Source organism: Artemia franciscana, chromosome 14, assembly GCF_032884065.1.
Source record: "Artemia franciscana chromosome 14, ASM3288406v1, whole genome shotgun sequence".
Taxonomy (NCBI): Eukaryota; Metazoa; Arthropoda; class Branchiopoda; order Anostraca; family Artemiidae; genus Artemia; species Artemia franciscana.
In genome coordinates, this window is record NC_088876.1 from 29,548,961 (window position 1) to 29,573,078 (window position 24,118).

Genomic DNA, 24,118 nt, shown 5'->3' on the forward strand with positions numbered 1-24,118 from the left:
CTAGCAAGCCCATTAGAAGTCAAACTGATTAAACCGAATCTGTTTTATTTTCAAATGTTTTTGCAGCAAAACTTCCGACTGACTTTTAACTTGGTAATTTCAAAAGAAACCCTAAGAACAAGAGTACTAAATAGCTGTCAAAGCTCTTTTACCACTGAACACTAAACGATTTTTTAGGTTCCACTTTGATTGAGCACAGGGGGCGTAATTTTTTACGAGGCAGGGGGGACGGTAATTGCCACGCCCAGACCTCATGTCTTTAGTATGCCTTTGCCTTTATGGCACTGTATGAATCATTTTTCACTTGAATTAGTAAAATCGGCTCCGACCCCCCCCCCCTCAGGATTTCGACGAAACTACGGTATTGACTGAGCACAGACTAAAATGGATCTAAATAAATTATTTAAACTCGAGCACATATGAAACTACCCCGTTCGATTCACGGACTTGATCAGTGTAATCTCAGAACAGATCGATTGGAACCTATTCAGTAACTAAAATCAACGATATATTATCGAGCTTTTCTTTTATGAAAACTTCTATCGAGCATTAATTAACGAAAAAATAAAAAATTGCATTTATTGACAACACTGTACAAAAATACTGTTGGACTAGTTAAAAAGCAGTGAAGGATAAAGCAGGTGCCGTAGCAAAGATTGATGAACATACATATGCTGCAGTTTTCAAGTTTTCCTCGAACAAGCGTGTACTTTATGTAGGTAAAGATTTTAAGCAATACTTTTATTGATTTAAACATTGTTTCCTGGTGGTATTGACATACTCGCAATACACCAAATACCTCCAAATTCCACCCACCAAATACCGCACATCTTTCACTAATTCAGGGCTCAGACAACAGCGAAATTCAATGAAACATAGCTATGTTTTACCGATTATTTGCCGATTTTTATTCATTTTGGTGATTTTTTTGGTAAATATGTTCTTTTTGGTGTGATGTCTTCGCAGAAAATCTTTTCGCAGAAAATCGTGATTTTTCTTGAGGCCAAATTTGAAGATAATTTTAAAACTGAAATTATTCACATGCACAATTCATGTTCATCAACCTACAGCTGTAACTAAAAGTAAACACTTTCTTTAACATAGAAATACAGTAAATGCAATAAATTGAAAATCGGTCAATTCCAGGCTTGCCTCTATTTCAGTTATAAAAGAGTATCTTTGCCAAATGTTAGATTTTAAGTTCCAAACATTAATTCCAGATGAATTTCAAAATTATACATAAGGATCTTATGAATAGACCTTTTTAAGGAATTAATTTCGTAATTAAAATTGACGGTGCTCATTAAGAAGTAGACGAAGATAAGAATACTGTTTTGAAGGTAAAGAAGAAAAGAAGAGAAAAAAAAAATCAAGAATTAAAAATTACACAAAATAAAATGTAGGCATTCCCAAACCTTCTACAAAAAGTAGTCTTGAGAAGAAGCAGAAGTCAACTTAACATCTATTTGTTGTCTAGAATCATAACTTAAAGGCCCAAACGTTTATCTATTCATCACAAGAACACCGGCTTAAGCTCAAATTTCTAATTCTTATGATTTTCAAATTCTACCACTCAACACATTTTCGAATTCTAAGACTATTCTGACCATTTATGAAGCTTATTGTATGTTAGCTCCCTTTAAGAGCTGTCACTGACAATGCTTGACGTTGATATCAACTTAACGATTAGGACTGCTTAAATCACAAGAAAACTACACTGCAAAACAGCTGTTGTAAGACAACTGCAACAGTTTATTAAAAAATAAATAATTTGAAAAAAAAATTGATATTAATGAATTGTAGAGTACACAAAAAGCGAATTTACTAGTTTGGAATGTACGTTTTTGTATCTGTTGTGATAACTTGTATCAGTTCTCCAACCAAAAAAAAAAAATCATATATAGTGGAAATTAGACAAAACAAGCAGACTTTATTATCTTGCTTCCCCCCCCCCCTTAGATCATATATCTTGGCCGGGCCTTTTAAATTTTACACAGGATTTTTTAATACAAGTTACCCAGTCGTTGGGTTATCATAATAAATTCTATAAAAATACAATTTTAAGTTTGATAGGCTAAAATAAACAGTTACATATAACTATAATTCACTAAAATCTGCACTATTATTAGTTTCTCCAGTAATTTTGTTCTTGGAAATTCTGTTGACATTAGTCGTGCAACTCCGGAAACTCCGATTCCGCTCAAAAAGAGAGGGGTCCGTATAAACTGGTTCACTTGGATCATCGAAAGATTTGCCAAAAATTGGGTTCCTTATCGGTTCATCTGTGTGCTGATCTGTAGATGTTTCATTGCTGTGTCTATAAGAGAAGACATTAATCTGAAAAGAAAGCAGCGGAGCAGGAGCAGAACTTTTTAACTATGATTTTAAGTCAAGATATTTTAATTCAAAAAATATCACTAATTCAGAAAAATATTACCCCCTCCCCCAATGGCAGAACTTCAATTGAGACTCCAGTAAAATTCAGTAAAGTTACTGAGTTGCTTTGCTCTAATTGGAGAATTCCAAAATTAACTATGCAATATAAATAAAATCGCCATATAATTTTTGATTGTCCAAGAGTAATATGTTCGATAAAACCCTCTAACAGCAACCCCCCAAAGAAAAACCAACTAAAGCTTTCCAAAAAGACACTAAGTAAATATAGATCGATAGGTAGCACTCTGATAAGACAGTGTGTGTTAGTGGAGGGGAAGGGCTCAAATTGGGAAGTGTACAGTCATTATTTATCAAGAATCATTTATAAAGTTTGTGTGGGTGGTGAGGAAGGAGACTTAAAAATATTTGTCTTCGATCCTATTTTTATTCAGGGGTTAAAAAAGAATTTGCCAAACGCAACAAAACTTCGTTTACATGCATTTTTGTTATTTTGGTGCAAGTCAAACAAAGTATTCAGGGGGGGGGAGGGGGTCTCGAATCCACTGAAAGCAGTATGCTACTTTCAGACGTCTATCATCGCAAATTTTCAAATTTTTAAATTTGAGCAAGAAATTGCGGGTGTATTTTCTCGATGGAGCTAGTTAAAAATATAATCCTTAAAAAATCAAAAGATTCTTGTTTATTTTAATTTACCATCCATGGTAGAAATAAGTCATACCGATACAAAAGTCCAGATCTCTCTTCATTTTCCTAAAATTAGCTAAAAAGTTAGAAAGATTGTTCTAGTGCCAATATTTCATTATAGTAGGCCAATATGTCACTTAAAATAATTCAATGGCCCGCAGAGCCTATGTAATTTCAAGAAAAATGGACACAGAAGGAAAAAATTAAAAGTCATTAATTCTATGTTTTAAATAGGAACAAATAACACACAAACACAGAAAGAAACAAAAAATTTGTTTTGTTATCGACATCTACAAATTTATTCTTTAGATGACTCTGCTGACGGAAACAGTTCAAAATATAAATTCATTGTTCTTTGGCAGCAGATATGTCTTGAGATTACTTGTCTTGAACTACAACTCAAAGTACAACAACTGCTACTGCTGAAAATTCACCGCAGCACCAAGCCACCTGAGGCCAATACAGCTGCACACACTTCTCCTCTATCCCAATCTATCTAAGGCCTCCCACTTTATACCCTCCCAGAAAGTTCTCATTTCCTTTAAAAAAAATTTTATGACATCCTTCCATCCCTACCTTAGACGACCAACTTTCCATTTAGCCCCAGACGGTTGGCCAAAAACGAAGACCTTCGGCAATCTGTCATCCTTCATCCGCAGAACATCCCCTAGCCATCTCAGCCTTTCTCTTATTATAGCCATAGAAAGCGGGATTGCACCATACTTTTCGTACTGCCTACTGTTTGAAATACAGTCAGTCAGCCCAGAACAACCCAAAAAAATCCGTAGTCAATTTCTCTGGAAAACATTTAGCAAATCTTCATCCGCTCTTCGAAGCACACATGCTTCAGTGCAATATTTTCCCACTATCATTACTGTTAGCTTCCAATATTCTAATCTTGGTTTGCAGACTTATGGCTATTCTACTTTTAATATCTTCACTGCTCCCACCGTCTTTGCTAAATAATATTACCAATGCGGGTGAAGCTATCCAGGAGAGTATTTCCTCCCCATTTGATCCCGTGGTCTCCCATTGCCTTTCTGTGCTCTTTAAAACAAAGTCCATCAAAATGATCCATATAAAGGGGGATAGAACTGTAAATCGAACTGTAACGGATGATTTAATGCGGATCCAGCTAGGCACTTCTCAATTATTAATTTAAGAGTAAAAGTTTGGTCGACACATCCTCCACCTTTTCTGAAACCATACTGTTCTTCTCTTAAAACTTTGTCTACAGCATCACTCAGTTTAAAAAGTATCATATTGCTAAGGAATTTGCTACCTACACAGACTAGATTAATGCCTCGATAATTACCAAACTCACTCTTATCACCTTTCTTATACAGTGGTTTAACTCATTTACTACAGCTATCAGCACCTAGAGCCATGTTTTTTTAATCCTTTTAATACTGTCACTAATTCTTCCTCACAAAAAAAAAATCTTCCTTCACATCCAACGTATCATAAACTTTTTCATTTTCCTCCGTATCTTTTCATTTCCTCAGTGTAGCAAATTCTCCCTATCTTTAACTGGAACAAGTCTGGATTGACTACTCCTTCTCAATTTATTAAAATGCCAGCACAATATTTTACCATTATGCCGTCTAGATGCATCCACCAGATCCTTGGCAATTTTATCCATGGCCTGCACATCACACCTCCTCAGTTCATATTTTAATGATTTCTCCACTTTCTTTATATTCCTTTTGTTTTCATATTACCTATCACTCAAGTAATCCTTGCACAAGGCCCTTCTCTTCTCTAAGATCATAAAGCTTTTTAACTAATATTCCAAGCTGTACTTCTAACTTTCTCTCCTAGGAAACTATCAAGAACGTCGTAAATTATGTCCCTAAAATTACACCATCTATCTTCCACATTGTCAAATTTTAGACTCTCTAGTTTAGTATTTAACTGTTCCGGGAAAATTTCTCTCAAATTCTCTTCCTGGAGTCTGTCAACATAATAACTTCCCGGGCGGCAATTACCCTTCCAAAATTTCAGCTTTAAATTAACCCTAGACACTGCTTGATGGTGATCTTTACTTTTAAAATCTATAAAAGCACTCCCATATACCCTAGTATCTTGTATTGAACCAGCCAGTCTTCGGTTTATAATAACATAATCAATAAGGTTTGGTGTCTTACTTCACGTGAATACATTGCTAGCTTATGGGTCACTTTATGACCAAACATCGTATTGGTTATAACAAAATTGTTTTACCTACAAAATTTCAGCAGTCTGTAACCATTATTGTTTTCTTTTCCTACACCAATTTTACCTAGGCTAAGAAATCCTCTATCCCTATTTCTACAAGCCTGGACGTTAAAATCTCCTAGTAAAAACATTGTATTTCCACCTGGGAAAGAGGTAGAAATACAAATTTCCCAGGGGAAAGAGGTATTTGCTCCTGTAACTGTAAGTAAAATTGATCTGAGTCAATTTTGCTAACTACTACTACTGATAACTCACCGCAGCAGCAAGCCACCTGAGGCTAACACAAGTGTGCACACTCCTCCTCCATCCTAGTCTATTCAAACCTTACCTCTTTACACCCTCCCAGAAAGTTCCTATTTCCCTTAAATCTTTCTTTGCGACATCCTCCCGCCCCAACCACACAATTACTAATATCAGTAAAAATTGTAAGACGAAAATTTTGTCGACTATCTAAATTTACCTCCTAGAAACTTTGAGTTCATGAGTGTAATTAGGAGTCAATAATTTAAAGATTTCAAGTTACAATTTGCTCTTGTGATGTACCAGATCTATGGCCATGGTATATATCTCCAAGCAGAGTCTGCAATTCTCTTTTAAAGACTGGTTTCAGTAGTTAGTCTTAAGATGTCCCTGCAAAACTTAGTACTTACTTAGGATCATAGCTAGTTGCAAATCTGGAGAGAAACATAGAGAAGTTCCTTGTAGATGGACGTCGCTTTCGGCTGAAAGTCCCACAAAAGAAACCACTCGCTGGCAGACCAAAAACTGATGGTGCAGAGCCATTAGCAAGGCTGTTCTTTCCCTTCAAATTTCGGTACCTCCTTCAAAAGGAATATAACTTACTTAAAAAATTCTTTAGAATAAAGTTATTAATCAACTACTATGCACCACCAAACTGGTGGCAGAAAACAACTAGCCAGCCTCTTAATGCGTGGATATAGCCCTAGAGTCATTAGAAATCTTTCCGCTTTTTTCTTTTTTTAAATGGCTAATCGATAAGAAATAATTACCAAAAATAATGTAAACCCACTGAATCCGCAAGTATTGTACATAGCCTACGGCTATACCCAGGCATTAGGAAAGAAGAGGATTTGGACGCAGTTGAACTGAAAGCAACTGAAAATCCCATAAACATAAATTCTTTGAATAGCTAAGTATTGTACACAGCCTAGCGATATACCCATGCATTAGGGAAGGGATGGGCTTTTGACGCAGTTAAACTGAAAGCAACTCTAAAAATCCCATAAACATAACGTTTTTGAAGATAAAAATTTTGCTATGAAATGAATTAGTGACACTGAGGACACCTCCTCTGAGTGAAACTGAAGACACGTCTGAAACTGATATTACTGAAGAGGATATTTTGACTCTAACTTTAGGCCTAGGACTTCCAGCGAGCCCTATTTTATTCTTCTATCCAAATTCAGTGATTTAGTGCTTCAGTGATTTATATGGAAATTTATATAATGGTTATATGTTTATGTAATATGAATATTTATATAATATTTACATACATTTATATATTTATGTTGATTTAAATATTGATTGATTGATGTAACTGATTATAATAATACAACATACTAAATGTGATTATAATGAATCAACAGGAGATAAAAAGTAAAAAATAAAAGTGGAAATATGATTGAAAAAACACAAACAAGTGGGGAGAGTGGTACCAGGAAATTTAGTTGGTGCCATTCATTGCACAAAAATCGCGCAACTCCGTTATGAATGTTCTTCAAATTTACTGCGACATCTCCTGAGATTAAATGAATGAGTCTCCCACTGTATTAGACAAAAAAAAATAGCTTTTCAAAAACAAAGCATGAGCAACGTTAAAGCTTAAAACGAGCAGAAATTACTCTAAAAATTTAAACCCTATCTGCAGAGGACCAAGAAAATTCCTTGGTATGAATAAGAAATTGATGCAAAATCGTGATACTCATTGTGAGCAAGTGACCGAGCATAGTGAGTAAGAGTATCAGAAATATGAAACGATACACGATAAAAACGATACTTGAAGCTCCTTGTGTGGAGCTGTAGATTGGTGAGAATAAAATTAATAGGGTTCAGCCATAACAATTATTTAGGAGTCTTTCTTGATACAAGTCTGTCTTTCTGTAATATATCACATTGATCATTTAAGGGTTAAACTTGCTCAAAATATCGGATCGATGTACCGTATGAAAAATATTTCTCTATTTTCCATACTTTCTAGTATTACTATTCCATTCACAGATGGCAGAGTTATATCTGTTAACAGAGGAATTCATCTACATTAATTGAAAATTTGATTATAACTATTACTTCAGTTAATCGATGGTTTGCTTCCAAAAATCTAGTACTAATTTTACTAAAACTGAACTTATGGTTTTTGGTCGTTTAAAACGCGTCACTCTATTGATTTCTTGCCAGGAGTTTCAGGTTGGTGAGAATAAAGTTTGTAGGGTTCAGTAATATCATTATTTAGGAGTTTTTCTTGATCAACTGTTGTATTTTCTTAATCAAAATGATCATTTAAGGGTTAAACTTACTCAAAATATTGGATTGATGTACCGTGTGAAAAATATTTTTCCATTTTCCATACTAAAAATAATATACCATCAATTGCTTCGTATATGAATTACTACTCAATTATTTACCTTAATACCTTTAGGTTGGATTTAAAACAATTATAGATACTACAAAAATTCTCTGTTGATTTTGCCCCCTCATCTGGCTCGTTACTGGTCGGGATTATACCGAGTTCTTTTTTTAAGATGCGAAAGGTCAAGGTTTTCACTTCGGTATCTAGTGCCATTCATTGCAAATAAATATAAGCTGAATGATAAAACTCAGATTGATCCATCACTAAAATCTCAGCATATTTTACAGAAACAAATATTAAAGATGGTTTTTTTAATTCTCATTTATTTACTTTTGATGATGGAATATTAGAATTTGCGATATTTTCTTTATGTGTTTTGTTTTTGTTCATACGATAGGATGGCCTCCCAAGCCTCCCACGCCCCTCCTGCCCAGAATTTACTTTCTCCCTTCCTTTCTTCTCTTCCTTATTTCTTAGGTTTTTGTTGTTTTAGTTAATCAAGTTAATTTTTGCTACTATTAATATTATTATGACGAGATGTTTTGTTTTGTTTATGTCCCATTATTTACTTACATAGCCTTACGAGCTCCGTTCTCTGTTGGGGGTTAATGTTTTTTTGTATTTTTAGATATATCAAATACACAAGTACGAAAAATTACGAAAGAAAAAATTACCACGCTAAGGGGGTTAGAAAAAAACCGTGTTTCAGTAGCTATTCAAAGGCTGATTAATCATGGCAGATAAAGTCCCGAACAAAGTACTTCAAATTTACTACAGCATCTCAGATGGCATACTAATGTTGGTCTTTCTCGGTATTAAATAATAAAAAATATTTTCAAAAGAAAGCAAGAGAATGGTCAAAACTTAAACCAGGTAGAAATTATCCTGAATATTTAGGGCTACCGCCCTTCACATTCTAGCTTCCATGCAGAGTCGTTCAACGGGGGAGAGGGGATGGCAACCAAGGAAGCTGCCTAGGGCACCGTGGCTAGGGGGCGACGCCGTGGCTGGAGGGTTGCCCATTTTAATCAAACTTCCCCCAGGGACAACCAACCCTAGGAATAGTACTGCTTCCATGCATAGCTAGCTTTTGCAAGTTTTAGAATGTGAAGTTTCATTTCCTCTTATTTTAACGCCCAACCCCTGTGGCATCTCTTACGGACCACTTTGTGGTCTGGGCCTCTTTTGCGTAGCCAATTTTTTGACCTTAAAGAAAGAGTAAATTTTAAATGGTAGCAGTTGGGCTCCCTAGTAGGTGGTAATATGTGGTATACAGTGGCAATGAGAAGTAATTAATAGTTTTTTTTAATAAACAAAAAATCGTCCTTTTTTTATAAAAATACTCCCAAACTTATTATAATGAATAGGTGTAACCAAGATTAGTCTATATGGTACTTACAAAAAGACCATTATCTTATGGAGTCCCGAAATATGGTCTTATAGAGGGAAATGCTGAGTTTCGAAGATTAAAATGGCGTTTAAAACTATATAATTTTTCAACGTTACGCGAAATAGCTGAATAAAAACAACGATAAGCTCATATATTTTTAAGACAATCAGTTGGGGACTAGTTCCCATACTTTAGTTAAACCTATGTTAGCCACGTACCTGAAAAGGATTCCAGAGAAAAGAGCTGCTAGAAGAAGCAGAATTACGAGGATGATCATTGTTGCGATAATGCCGTTATATTCAGAAGACGTAAGACACACTTCTAATTGTTGAATCAGCGCAGCAGGTAGCAAAGGTATATCGTCTCTATTTGTATAAACCTGGGAACAATATACAACAGTTTAAACGGTATCCAAAGAGTTTCAGTCACTTGTAGTTGTATTAGTGGTCTGTATTGGTGTCACCCATTCTTAGCAAGAATAGAGATCATTCTTCGGTTGGAAGTGGAATGCGTGGTTCGGGGCAAATCTCCCGACGCTTCCCGTACCCCCCCCCATATTTCTCTAGATACCCATTTAGAGCTGGGTAGACATTGGCTGAGCTTACAGAGTCTTACCATTGACCCCAGTTCCAAACTAAATAACCAGTGACACCAGGACTGGTGACATCGAACTTAAACGAACAGAAATTACTCCGTATATGAAAGGGACTTTTCCTCCTCAACGCCTCACTCTTTACGCTAAAGTTTGACCCTTTCTCTTAACTCTACTTTTTAAAACAGTAAGAAACCTTATCGTAAAGAGCGGGGCGTTGAGGAAGAAAATTCCCTTTCATATACGGAGTAATTTCTGTTCGTTTTAAGTTTTGTTGTCGCTCCTTACTTACCGTTACAAAAACTTGTTTTTTTTATTTAATTTCTGGATGGTTTTGAATCAATGCATGTTTTAATCTTGGCTCTCCGCACAAAAATAATTAAAACGAAATTTGCATATTAATTAATTGCAATTAATCGGAAGATTTTGAGAAAAAAGAAGCGAAGGAGGAGGCCTAGTTGCCCTCCAAGTTTTTGATTTCTTAAAAAAACAACTAGAACTTTTATCTTTTTACAAACGTTTTCATTGGTAAAAAATAAACGTAACTTAAGAATTAACTTACGTAATGAACTTCTATACTCGTATGTTTTTATTGCGTATGTGAGGGGGTTCAACCCTCGTCGATACCTCGCTCTTTACACTAAAGCTTAGATTGTGTCCCAATTCCTTAAGAATGACCCCTGAATCACAAAGGCCGTAGAATTAATAGTTGAAATTACTAAAAATACTTTAGCGGAAAGAGTGAGGCATAACGAGGAGGTAAACCCCTCATATGCGTAAAAATTTTTGTTTGTTTTAAGTTTTAATGCTGCTCCTTACTTTCACTAGAAAAAACTTTTCATATTTATTTTTTCATTGTTTTTTCAAATAAAGCTAGAAAATCCTGTGCCCCCTTCATTGAAATTTTCTTTTACGATGAGAAGTCTTTCCATGGAAATATCCTCTAACGTAACCCCACCCCCCTCAACTCTCCCCCCTAAACCGAAAAAATCCCCCTGAAAACGTCTGTACACTTCCCAGTAACCATTACTATATGTAAACACAGGTCAAAGTTTTCAACTTGCAGTCCCTCCCACGGGGACTGCGAGGGAGTAAGTCGTCCCTAAAGACATGTTATTAGGTTTTTCGACTATGGTGAATAAAATGGCTATCTCAGAATTTTGATCTGGTGACTTTGGGGAAAAAATGAGCATGGAAGGGGGCCTAGGTGCCCTCCAATTTTTTTTGGTTACTTAAAAAGGGCACTAGAACTTTTAATTTCCGTTAGAATGAGCCCTCTTGCAAGATTATAGGACCACTCGGTCGATACGATCACCCCTTGGAAAAAACAACAAAAAAACAAATAAACACGCATCCGTGATCTGTCTTCTGGCAAAAAATGCGAAATTCCACATTTTTGTAGATAGGAGCTTGAAACTTCTGCAATAAGGTTCTCTGATACGCTGAATCTGATGGTGCGATTTTCAATCGCACCTGATGGTGCGAAAATCAGCATTAAAATTCGATTCTTTTGATGTAACTATTGGTATCAAAATTCCATTTTTTTGAGTTTCGGTTACTATTGAGCCGGGTCGCTCCTTACTACAGTTCGTTACCACGAACTGTTTGATAGATACATTAAAAGAATTAGTTTTTTATGCTGATTCCAAATATGTAAAGTCCATTTAAGTTTAATATTACCTATCAAAAGTAACGAAACTAAGAAAAATATGCTTGCTTTTCGAAAGGGGGGGGGGCATCCCATAAAGTCAGTCGAGTGATCTACAAAAATGTGGAATTTTGTACTTTTTTGCAGAAGGAAGATCGCGGATGAATGGTTATTTGTTTGTTTTTTGTTGCTGTTTTCTATTTCCCCAAGGGGTGATCGTATCGAACCAATGGTCCTAGAAGATTGGGAGAGTTTATGCGAACGGAAATCCCCCCCCCCCAAAAAAAAATATCCTACGAAAATACTAAGATAGCCATTTACTTCATCATAGTTGAAAGCTCACATAACTATGCTAATAGTGATGACATGACCCTCCCTCCATAGTCCCTGGGGAAAGGGCTGTAAGTTACGCAATTTGTCCATCGTTGTTTGTCCATTTGTCCATTTGTTGTTTACATATATTATTTATAATTGGATATTTTTACCAGCATTATCAAAATAGCATGAGATATAAAGAGTAAATACTCATCAACACCAGAGCAGCAAAAACAAACACGATCTTAAACTACAAAAAAATTGGCAGATTAGATGTAATATTAAAAACTTAGTCAACAAATTTAAATTTAAATTTTCATTTTGAATATGTATTTAAATAAATATATTTTCCTATGCACGGGTTTTAATGCGTTCTTTGTAGATTCTGTGAAAACTGGCAGATTAGATATAATATTAAAAACTTAGTGAACAAATTTAAATTTTCATTTTAAATATGCATTTAAATAAATATATTTCCCTATGTATGGGTTTTAATGCAAAACTAACATGTATTCTTAACGTCTCTATTCATATATCATCCTCTTTTTCTTCTTCTTCTTCTAAAGCAATGTCAAAGTTGAAGTTTGCAAACTATCCTTAAGCCAGATCCCTCCTTTTTCTACGCTCGTAAGGGGCTAAACTGAAATTGGTTTGGACAAAAATAAAAAGAAAAAAAGAAAGAAGAGAAACCAGATATTATAACTTCCATAAAATAAAGAAGCACGAAATATAATCTAAATATCTGTATCTTCCTCTTCTTCCGTAACTCGTAAGCCTCCGTTAGCTATAACTGCCGTTTTTGACGCTCGTGCGGTGCTACAGAATAGTTAGTTAAGAAAAAGAGAAAGCAAAAGACCAAATAATGTATTTTGTACAATGAAGAAGCAACACTAACCCTTAGCATCTCCATTACTATATCTTCTTCTTCTTCTTCCATAGCCCTATTGAAGTTCAAGCTCGTAAACTGTCCCTTTGCTAAAACAGCCTCTCTTCTTCGACGCCCGTATGAAGTTGCACTAGCTCTTCCACCGTTTGAAGAGCAATAAACAGGCTGACATCCACCACGACATGATTTAACAGTAGCTTCAAAAACTAAAAAGTTTGATTCCGGAATTTTGAAAGCATTAAATCTTGCTTCTAAACCATCACCTGAACGGGCACGGTCTAGGGATGGAAATATAACATCATCAACTGGACATCTGAAAAATCAAAACCTAATGAAGGGAATTCACATACAGGAGGCCACAGATAAATTTGAAGTCCGCCAGAATATTTCGCAAATTTTTACAGCTTAGATTTTTCTGTTCTTTTAAAGCCTCGCTTGGCCGATGCCTAGAGAGGAAGGCTACACTGGCGGGTACATCTTTGCTTCACTTGTGGCCGCAAACTCCAGAGATAGTCGTTGAGAGGCACAGTTGTCACCTTACGCACCAACCGGCGTGGGAGTCACTAAGCGAGTACAAAGTAAGTAAGTTTCTTTTAATCCTAATATTAATGCTGATTGTTATCACCATAATTATCAATATGACAGGAAAGAAGTAAAGGATATTTAATATATAATAACGTTGCAATGTTGTTGTAATACAAAATTGTTGTAATGTTGTAAACAAAAAAAAAATATATTAATAAAAATACGTTGTTTTCAGTAAAGCACAAATGTTGCAATAGGCTTTAAAACTAAAAGGTTAGGGGAGGGGAGATAGGCAGTAGCCAAATTCCTATTTTTTTGTAGTAAGTTTTGTTCGTTTTATGTTTGACCTGAGTATTCGATTTATTTAAAAAAAAATGGATATAATAATTACATTAATTATTAAAGGATTTTCTGCCAGTCTTAATTTTAATATGGTTCTTTAATTTCCCGTGAAAAGCTTCTTTTTTGGAATTTTTTAAATTAGTTTCTGTTCATTTTTGATTGCCTTAGCTCAGGGCTTCTTAAACTTTTGTAATTCCCGACCCCATTTATGACTGCGAGTTTCTTCACGACCCCAACAAACATAAAAGAAAATAAATTAATATTTTTTGATGATATATTTATTAGGTAACAATGTACATATGCATATGAAAATATATAAATTTTGAATTCGTTTTGAAACATATAAAAATCTAAAATTGAAATTTGCACAAAATGTTATAGAAATGTTTTTATTATAGTTTCAAAAAAAAGTGGATTCTGACCGTCTTAATTTTCTCGAATATATCCAAGTAATTGCGTGGTAAATATCAAATTAAAGTTTACGTTAAAAATTTAATGAGATGGATGTGCCTGTTTTTTATTGCATAATAAATCAAATCTTGGTGTAATGTTTGAAACTGCTGGACGCAAGACCTCTTCAACATTTTTTATCGCTGAACGATATTGAGATTTAATGTGCGTTAAAGCTGAGAAAGCAACTTCACATAAATATGTGGTGTTGAATGGCAGAAGTACATTTAACACCATATCGGCGATTGTGGGAAATTCAGTTCTAGTTCCGATCCAGAATTCAGTCCGCGGCTTTTTTTTTGGAATTGTAGTTTTAAGTTTGAGTCAAACGAAAGCTCAGCAAATTCCTCTTGAGCTTTAAGTGGCAGATGATCAATCTCACTTAAGCCAATCCAAAACGGCTTTTGAATCCAAACTGGTTTTTGTAAATCAATATTTAATATAAAATATGTCCGGAACTGTATTTCTAGCGCTTTTAAGTGATCTACAATAGTTTTTGCAATAAAAGTTTTACGATGAATTTTCTCAATTACAAAATTGTCGACACTGGAAAACATTTCGAACGAATTTTTTTCGACCCTACTTTTCTAAATGCTGATCTTTTTAATAAAACTTTCAATTTTATCGTTTGAAGTAAATATATCGAAATTATTTCTTTGAAGAGACAAGTTAAGATCGTTTAACTTCGCAAAAATATCTGACAAATAACACAGCTTGGATAGCCACAAGTCATTTTGAAAAAAAGCAGCAAATTCACATTTTTGTTCTGTTAAAAATATTTGGATCTCGTCCTTTAATAGCAATAATCTTTTTAAACTTTGACCTCTTGACAACCATCTTACTTCTGTAATAACAAAGTTGTATAGTTGAAATCCGTGTATCCTTACAGAGATTTGAAAATAAGCGACTGTTAAGGGCATGGGCTCTTAATAAAATTAAATAAAAAAACAAGTTTTTTAAATGAATTTAAGGAGCAACATTAAAACTTAAAACGAACAGAAATTACTCCATATATGAAAGGAGCTTTTCCTCCTCAACACCCCGCTCTTTACGCTAAAGTTTGACTCTTTCTCTTAACTCTATTTTTAAAACAGTAAGAAACTTTAGCGTAAAGAGCGGAGCGTTGAGGAGGAAAAGCCCCTTTCATATACGGAGTAATTTCTGTTCGTTTTAAGTTTTAATGTTGCTCCTTACTTTCATTTAAAAAAAACTTGTTTTTTTTTATTTAATTTATGAACGTTTTTGAATTAATGGATGTTTTGATCTTGGTTCTCCGCACATAAATAATTAAAACGAAATTTGCATATTAATTAATTGCAATTAATCGAAAGATTTTGAGAAAAAAGGAGCGAGGTAGGAGGCCTAGTTGCCCTCCAATTTTTTGATTACTTAAAAAAGCAACTAGAACTTTTAATTTTTTACAAACGTTGTCATTGGTAAAAAATATACGTAACTTACGAATTAATTTACGTAACGAGCTTCTATATTCGTATGTTTTTATTGCGTGTATGAGGGGGTTCAACCCTCGTCGATACCTCGCTCTTTATCCTAAAGCTTAAAGTTTGTCCCAATTCCTTGATAATGAGCTCTGAATCACAAAGGTCGTAGAATAAATAGTTGAAATTACTAAAAATACTTTAGCATAAAGAGTGAGGTATAACGAGGAGGTAAACCCCTCATATGCGTAATAATTTTTGTTCGTTTTTAAGTTTTAATGCTGCTCCTTACGATCAGTAGAAAAAACTTTTCATATTTATTTTTCATTTTTTTTAAATAATGCTAGAAAATTCTGTGCCCCCTTCATTGAAATTCTCTTCCCCCATGACAAGTTTCTCCATAGAAATATCCTCCCACGTAACTGCCCCCTCAAATCTCCCCCTAAACAAAAAAAAATCTCCCTGAAAACATCTGTACACTTCCCAGTAACCATTACTATATGTAACCACAGGCCAAAGTTTGTAATTTACAGCCCCTCCCACAGGGACTGCGGGGGAGTAAGTCGTACCTAAAGACATAGTTATTAGGTTTTTCGACTATGGTGAATAAAATGGCTATCTTATAATTATGATCCGGTGAATTTTGGAGAAAATGAGCGTGGGAGGGGGCCAAGGTGCCCTCCAATTTTTTGGTCACTTAAAAAGGGCACTAGAGCTTTTAATTTCCGTTAAAATGAGCCTTCTCGCGATATTCTAGGACCACTCAGTCGATGCGATCACCCCTGGAAAAAAAAACACGCATCCGTGATCTGTCTTCTGGCAAAAAATGCGAAATTCCACATTTTTGTAGATAGGAGCTTGAAATTTTTACAACTGGGTTCTCTGATGCGCTGAATCTGATGGTGTGATTTTCGTTAAGATTGTATGACTTTTAGAAAGTGTTCCCCCTATTTTCTGAAATGAGGCAAATTTTCTCAGGCTCGTAACTTTTGATGGGTATAACTGATCTTGATGAAACTTAATATTTAAAATCAGCATTATAATGCAATTCTTTTGATATAACTATTGGTATCAAAATTCCATTTTTTAGAGTTTCGGTTACTATTGAGCCGGGTCGTTCCTTACTACAGTTCGTTACCACGAAGTGTTTGATTTATGACCTTAACAGCATCCTGAAGCACATCGTTCAATTCTGGTGCTATTAATCAATTAAGAAGTACCCAAAGTACTTTTACATGACGGGACTGTAAGGTCCCGTCGGTCGCGAAAGGGTTAAGCTGACTAATTCGGAATAACATGCACTTCGTTCACAATCGTACAATGGCTAAATGAAAATGACACGAAATGTTTATATAGTTTCTTCGAAATAACACTTAGAAATTTTCTTGATAATATTTATTAGGATTATTTCGGTTTTAAGAGATTGACAAAAATAAATCTAAATTTTTTATAAATTTCTATAACATCTTCTGATTTATAGTAAATTTATGCAAGATATTATAATGATCGGAATAGAAATGCTGGTATAAACAGTCTTTCCGAACCAGAAGATGTTATGATATATTTATCTACGATGATTGTTATTTTTCTTTATAACAATAATTTTACAAGTTAAAAACATTTTTTGTTAAATTGTGTTTTTATCACTCGCGACCCCATAATTTGGCTACGCAACCCCAAATGGGGTCGCTACCCATAGTTTAAGAGGCCCTGCCTTAGCTGTTCCTGCGACATTGTAGTAACGTTTCAGGACAACCAGGATGCACATACTGTCTGAAGTTGAACATTCTCTGAATATTTGAAATTAAAATCGTTCCTTAACTGTTCTTGAACTATTGAAAATATGCCATTTTGGCAACCTATATGCACATAGTATCTTTTGATTTATTTAATATCCCACAGATCATTCCCTGATATTTTCAGCTTAATATCGGTAGCCATTCCTGAGATAAATTGTAGCAGTACAAATAGCCGTATTATTTACAGTTAAAGTCGCAATCGCGGTATCAAACAGTTCGTAGTAACGAACTGTAGTAAGGAACGACCCGGCTCAATAGTAACCGAAACTAAAAAATGGAATTTTGATACCAATAGTTACATGAAAAGAATCGCATTTTAATGCTGATTTTAAATATATAAGTCCTCAAGATCAGTTATACCAATCAAAAGTTACGAGCCTGAGAAAATTTGCCTCATTTTAGAAAATAGGGGAAAACACCCCTTAAAAGTTATACAATCTTAACGAAACCATCACACCATCAGATTCAGCGTATCAGATAACCTTGTTGTACAAGTTTCAAGCTCGTATCTACAAAAATGTGGAATTTCGCATTTTTTGCCAGAAGACAGATCACAGATGCGTGTTTATTTTTTTGTTTGTTTGTTTGTTTTTTTTCCCCAGGGGTGAGCGTATCGACTGAGTGTCCTAGAATGTCACGAAAGGGCTCATTCTAACGGAAATTAAAAGTTCTAGTGCCCTTTTTAAGTGACCAAAAAATTGGAGGGCACCTATGCCCCCTCCCACGCTCATTTTTTTCCAAAAGTCACCGGATCAATATTCTGAGATAGCCATTTTATTCACCATAGTCAAAAAACCTAATAACTATGTCTTTAGGGACGACTTACTCCCAGGCAGTCCCAGTGGGAGGGGCTGCAAGTTACAAACTTTGACCTGTGTTTACATATAGTAATGGTTACTGGGGAGTGTACAGACGTTTTCAGGGGGATGTTTTTGGTTTAGGGGGGAAATTGAGGGGGGGGGTTACGCGGGAGGATATTTCCATGAAGAAACATCTCATGGGGGAAGAGAATTTCAATGAAGGGGGCACAGGATTTTCTAACATTATTTGAAAAAGCAATGAAAAAATAAATATGAAAAGTTTTTTCTACTGAAAGTAAGGAGCTGCATTAAAACTTAAAACGAAAGAATTATAACGCATATGAGGGATTTACCTCCTCGTTATACCTCACTCTTTACGCTAACGTATTTTCAGTAATTTCAACTATTTATTCTACGGCCGCTGTGATTCAGAAGTCATTCTTCAGGAATTGGGACAAAATCTAAGTTTTAGTGTAAAGAGCGAGGTGACGACGAGGGTTGAACCCCCTCATATACGCAATAAAAACATACGAATATAGAAGGTCGTTACGTAAGTTAATTCGTATGTTACGTATATTTTTTACCAATGAAAATGTTTGTAAAAAATTAAAAGTCCTATTTGCTTTTTTAAGTAATCGAAAACTTGGAGGGCAACTAGGCCTCCTCCCTCGCTCCTTTTTTCTCAAAATCTTCCGATTAATTGCAATTAATTAATATGCAAATTTCGTTCTAATTATTTATGTGCGGAGAGCCAAGATCAAAACATGCATTAATTCAAAAACGCCCAGAAATTAAATTAAAAAAAACATTTTTTTTAAATAAAAGTAACGAGCAACATTAAAACTTAAAACAAATAGAAATTACTCCGTATATGAAAGGGGCTTTTCCTCCTCAACGCCCCGCTCTTTACGCTGAAGTTTCTTACTGTTTTAAAAATAGAGTTAAGAGAAAGAGTCAAACTTTAGCGTAAAGAGCGGGGTGTTGAGGAGGAAAAGCCCCTTTCATATACAAAGTAATTTCTGTTCGTTTTAAGTTTTAATGTTGCTCCTTACTTTTATTTTAAATAAACACGATTGTTGAAAAAACAACAATAACAAAAGAATATCGAAAGAAGGGACTAAATTGACTTTGCAGCCAGTTGAACTTTATCCTTTTCAATCGTAGACATTGTGACGGATCAAGACTTGGAACAATATCTTATATAATCTAGTTGGTATTATAAAGCTATCCGTAACTTTTCAGGATCAAAATACCATAGATGACACTCTATTAATTATTACGAAACTGCCTCGTTGTTTTACGTTATCGTTTGTACCTGTTGCGTAAACACTTAATTCTAGGTTACAGTGAGTATGGGTAGGCTACACCAACTAGAAAAAGTTACAAACCCCTCTTCACTAAGATGATTGTAGCCTAACAGACGATTATTACTTACAAGTCCCCTACATGTCTTACCACTGGAACCAACTCTGTCTTACCATCAAATACACTGGAAACAAATAATAGTCCCCTACAATGTCCCCTACAATATGTCTCACAATTGGTATCGGCTTATTTTTGGTTTCAGTGTGTACCCTACTACTGAAGTTGTCAACCCCTTGAAACTTTCAAACTAGTATATCTCATGAAGGAATTTTTGTACCAAAAAATGGATGACATATACTTTGATCAGCTCATCAAGAACTAACGATTGCAGTCGAAAATTTTTTTTATCTGTCTTAGTTCAAAAGTTGATTTTCTTTTGCCGTAGGCCAACTTTCTAACGTCACCACTTAGAAAGGAGCAAAGGATAAGCTCCAATTTCTTTAGCAATGACAGAACTTTTAAAGTTTAAGAAGTACATCTGATAACATTTTTCTACCCCAATCCCAAGTCCGAAAAAACAAATGATAAACCCAGCCAAAATCACGGCAGCACTTTCGGACCCGTGGGAAAATGCCGCTTTTTTGCTGTGGGGTCGGGTAACTGCCGCATATATTTAACACTTACAGATTTCAGTCCATCTTCAATTTAAAAGTGGTGCCTGCCTGCTTGCCTGCTAGAACGGAGCTTTCCACTCGAAAGCAGAAACATAGTTTGGTGAAACGAAAGCTTGGCTGCACAACTTCAGATACTCCTCTCTGACATAGGCTACATAACTCCACTTCACTTCGCACGACATAGGCTCTGGCTCGTGGACAAGCAAAAACCATCCTTTTTGGCCCCAGGCAAGAGTTCTGCGGAGCTTTCCAAAATGTAATGCCATATTCATCAATCCGGCCTGAGGTCCACACTTTCCGTAAAAACCGCACAGGTTAGACCCTTACGAGTTTCCAGGAATAAGCCGACATCGGCAGCATAGGAAAAAAAACCGGGACAAAACCAAAGTGTTGCTCCCGCAACACAATGAGATAAATAGCGAAACTGGTGAACCGCTAAGCAAAATAGCTAAATAGCAACCGCTAAGCAAAATTTGAAAGTGGTGCCTGCCTGCTTGCCTGCTAGAACGGAGCTTTCCCCTCGAAAGCAGAAACATAGTTTGATGAAACGAAAGCTTGGCTGCCCAACTTAAAAATTAGGACTTTTTAATAAAGGATAATAATTTTTTCAAGAAAAGAATGTACAGAAATTAATGCAATTGATTGTAATTGATTTAAATAGCTTAATGAATCAGTCTAATCATTGTGCTCTTTTGAACGCAATTTGAACATTAAAATGAACTTCTAACAAGGGAAAAATAATCTCGCAAATCCATAGAGCCTCTGAAATCAACCACAAATATTGTTAGCTTGTACTACTACTGCTACTAACAACTCACTGCAGCACCAAGCCGCCTGAGGCTACCGCAGCTAAGCACGCCTCTCCTATCTCCCAATCAATTCAAGGCCTCCCTCTTTACACCATCCCAAGAAGTTAAATATTTCATTATGACATCCTCTCACCCCAATCGGGGATGACCTGCTTTTCGGTTGGCCCTAGATGGCTTACCAACAAAGGCAATCATTGGCAATCTTTCATCCTTCTTCGGCAGAGCGTGCCCTAGCCATATCAATTTAAATACTCCAAGAAATTTCTATTTATGCAACAATGGATTACAGCTAATTCAGCTCTGGAGCAAAATAATCAAATAATAATTAATTACAATAGGTTTATTGGTAACTGAAAAGCCAAAAATTACAAAAACTAGTTGCATACGCTTATTGAAAGCGTGGATAATAAGAGCCATTAGGAAAATTTTGGTGGGAAAGTTTTGGTAAATAAGGTTTTAAGAGAAGGACAGTGTGGTTTCGAAAGGGAAGAGCCAAACGTTGGCCAAACTTTCACTCTTAGATCAATAAACGACAAATTTTTAGAATCATCAGACTCCTTTAGTTCTTAGTTTGATAGAATATGAACAGATCTCCTATCTTTGGACGTCATACCAGATGAGAAGGTGAAATGATCAATACTACGAATGACACTAATATGTCTGTGGTAAAGACAGGAAGCGGGGTTTGTAGTTGTTTCCATGTAAGGAGTTTAGCAGGGTCGTGTCAAATCTCCAATTCATATAGAATATTTTGATGGGCTTCGTCTTATGGAACGCAGCAAAGCTAATTGGAGAAGATATGAAATGTGAAAGTAATAGACTCTTAGATTTAGATTTTACAGGTGATTCGAGTTTCCCAGATAGAAATTTCAGCGAAAGGATTGAATTTTCGAGGTATCGAAAGTTTAGAGTGCCAAGGTTTGAAGATTAGTTTTAAGAAAAGTCACTTGATTTATGAACCTTCCACTCTTAGATCAATAAACGAGAAACTTTTAGAATCATCACTCTTTTAGTTCTTAGTTTGATTGAATATGAACAGATCTCCTATGTAGTTGATTCCATTTAAGGAGTTTAGCAGGGTTGTGTTAAATCTCCGATTTATATGGATTATTTTGATGTGCTTCATAGGGGGATTAGAAGTTACAATACTCTTGATCAGAGTTAAAAAAAATAATATTGACATTTCTTTTTTCAAGAGTGAAATAAAAGAAATCCTTTTTACTAAGTATGAATTTTAGTTCTTTTGTTTGTTTGTTTTTGTGGGGGCGGGGGGGGGGGGGGGTAAACAAAAAATTCAGTAATTTGTTCTGGCCAAAAGTGGTATGATTTTATTAGTACTATTGAATTTGTTTATTGTAAGGCTTGTGGTGCCGATTAGGTCGTACTATTGGTATTATAAATGATTTTTTTTCTTTGTCCTGTATTATTTTTTAATGTATTTTTGCCACCCCCTCTGGCAAGCTTTTCACTTCTCAGGGTGGCTGTTATTACTGTTTATGTTTTGGTTTCATAATAAATGTTTTCTCTCTCAGATGGACCTTGTCCTAAGGAAACAGCAAAGCTAATGGGAGAAGATATCAAATGTGAAGAAAATTGACTCCTAGATTTAGATTTTGCAGGTGATTCGAGTATCCCAGATAGACATTTTAGCGAATTTTTGAGGTATCGGGTTGAATTTTTGAGGTATTGAGAGTTTAGAGTGCAACGGTTTGAAGATTAGTGGCACGGTTAGTGCCACGGTTTCCAAATACATAAAATTCATCAAGGTTAGGGTTACCCATCAAAAGTTACGAGCCTGAGAAATGTTGCTTGGTTTTTGAAATCGGGGGGAGACATCCCCTAAAATTAAGTTTGAATGAGGTATTGAGAGTTTGAATGATGAGGTATTGAGAGTTTGAGTGCCACGGTTTGAAGATTAGCGTTGAGAAAAGTCACTTAATTTACGAATAAATGATGAAAATGTCATAGTAGATGCCACCGAGGCATCTATTAGTGAGGATAATGAATGTGGTGAAGCTGTAAAAAGTAGGAAGGCCTGGGTCTGGTACTGGGTCTGTTTCCTTGTTTCTGCTGTTGAAAAGAGTTGGTAAAAATAGGAAGTTGACGGTTGGACAAAGATTATGAGACTAAAAACCACGGTAAAGATAAAAACAGTTTTTTATCCAACTGCACTAAATATTATCTGCATCCAATTCTATAGCTAAAATATAAAAAAAATCGTTTTAGAGAATTATGGATACTAGGTTACCAAAAATATATTCCCAAAAAGCAGAGCCCCTTGAACAGGAATGGGATAAACTGTGAGAAAGAAATCAAAGTATATAAGCACTTCATAGAGGGAGTTGTTCAGATAAGTTGTCAGCAGCAGTAGTTGTAGCAGAACGGATTCAAATATATAAGTCTACAGTTTAAATTAAGACAAATATTTAGCTTTTTGGGTCAAAACCGAGGCAAAAAACCATCAAAAATAGCTATCTGACATTTTCTATTTTTTAAGTCCTTCACAAAGAAAATTCGGAAAATTCCAGGAATTTGGTAAAACTCAAGGTGGACGATTGAGAGAGTTAGGAGCTTTCCACCAATACCTTTCCAATGCATATTCATGATTCATCTGTATTTGCTCTTGTCGTTAAGCATTGATACTATTTTAAAAGGACTATTTAAACATTTTAAAAGCTATTTAGCAGTCTACGCAGATATGGATGTAGGAGCTGTTTCTGGAAGGTGGACAGTGTTGTTAATTTGGTAGGAGGGAATGTCTCCCACCTATATTTCCCCCCTTCTCCCCCCCTCTTATATTTTGAAATACAAATATAAGTATATATAAGAAATATAAGTATATTTCGTAATAAATGTATCTGTCTTACATTTTTGCAGACATTTTATTTTTTATGTAATACATTTTACTTATCATGATTGCCTGATATGCCGCTAGTCCCTTTTAATTGTCGGGGCAATGCATCAGTCCGTATTCGAATTATAGTTTAAATCCGTCAAGTCGATTTCTAAAATTTCGATGCATGGCTTTGACGGAAGATATTATTAAAATGAAAACTCCATATAGATGGGGAGCTCCAAGTCTTCTTCAAAAATGTCTCCCTATGTACTTCTTCATACAGGGAGTGAGAGCGAGCTATGTAAAACTGAGTTTACCTTGTTATCTCGACAAATGGTGGCACAATGGGAGAAAACTAGACACAAAGGTTCTCTGAGAAAGAGGAGGAGAATCCTTCAAGAAAGATTCCCGATTAAACGTTTTTCT

At 35.3% G+C, this 24,118-nt stretch overlaps 1 protein-coding gene across 3 annotated transcripts in view; it reads right to left on the minus strand.

Annotated features, from left to right (window-relative positions):
* Nucleotides 1–562: 562 nt before the first annotated feature.
* The window catches only part of LOC136035551 (uncharacterized), a 128,432-nt gene continuing 104,876 nt past the window's right edge, over nt 563–24,118 (minus strand). For all 3 annotated transcript variants that reach the window (XM_065717413.1, XM_065717410.1, XM_065717411.1), the window contains 4 exons: nt 12,726–13,029; nt 9,494–9,654; nt 5,949–6,119; nt 563–2,317 (listed from right to left, as the gene is read on the minus strand). In XM_065717413.1, the coding sequence (XP_065573485.1) occupies nt 2,098–2,317; nt 5,949–6,119; nt 9,494–9,654; nt 12,726–13,029 (856 nt within the window). In that variant the 3' untranslated portion in view covers nt 563–2,097. The remainder of the gene's footprint in view (nt 2,318–5,948; nt 6,120–9,493; nt 9,655–12,725; nt 13,030–24,118) is intronic.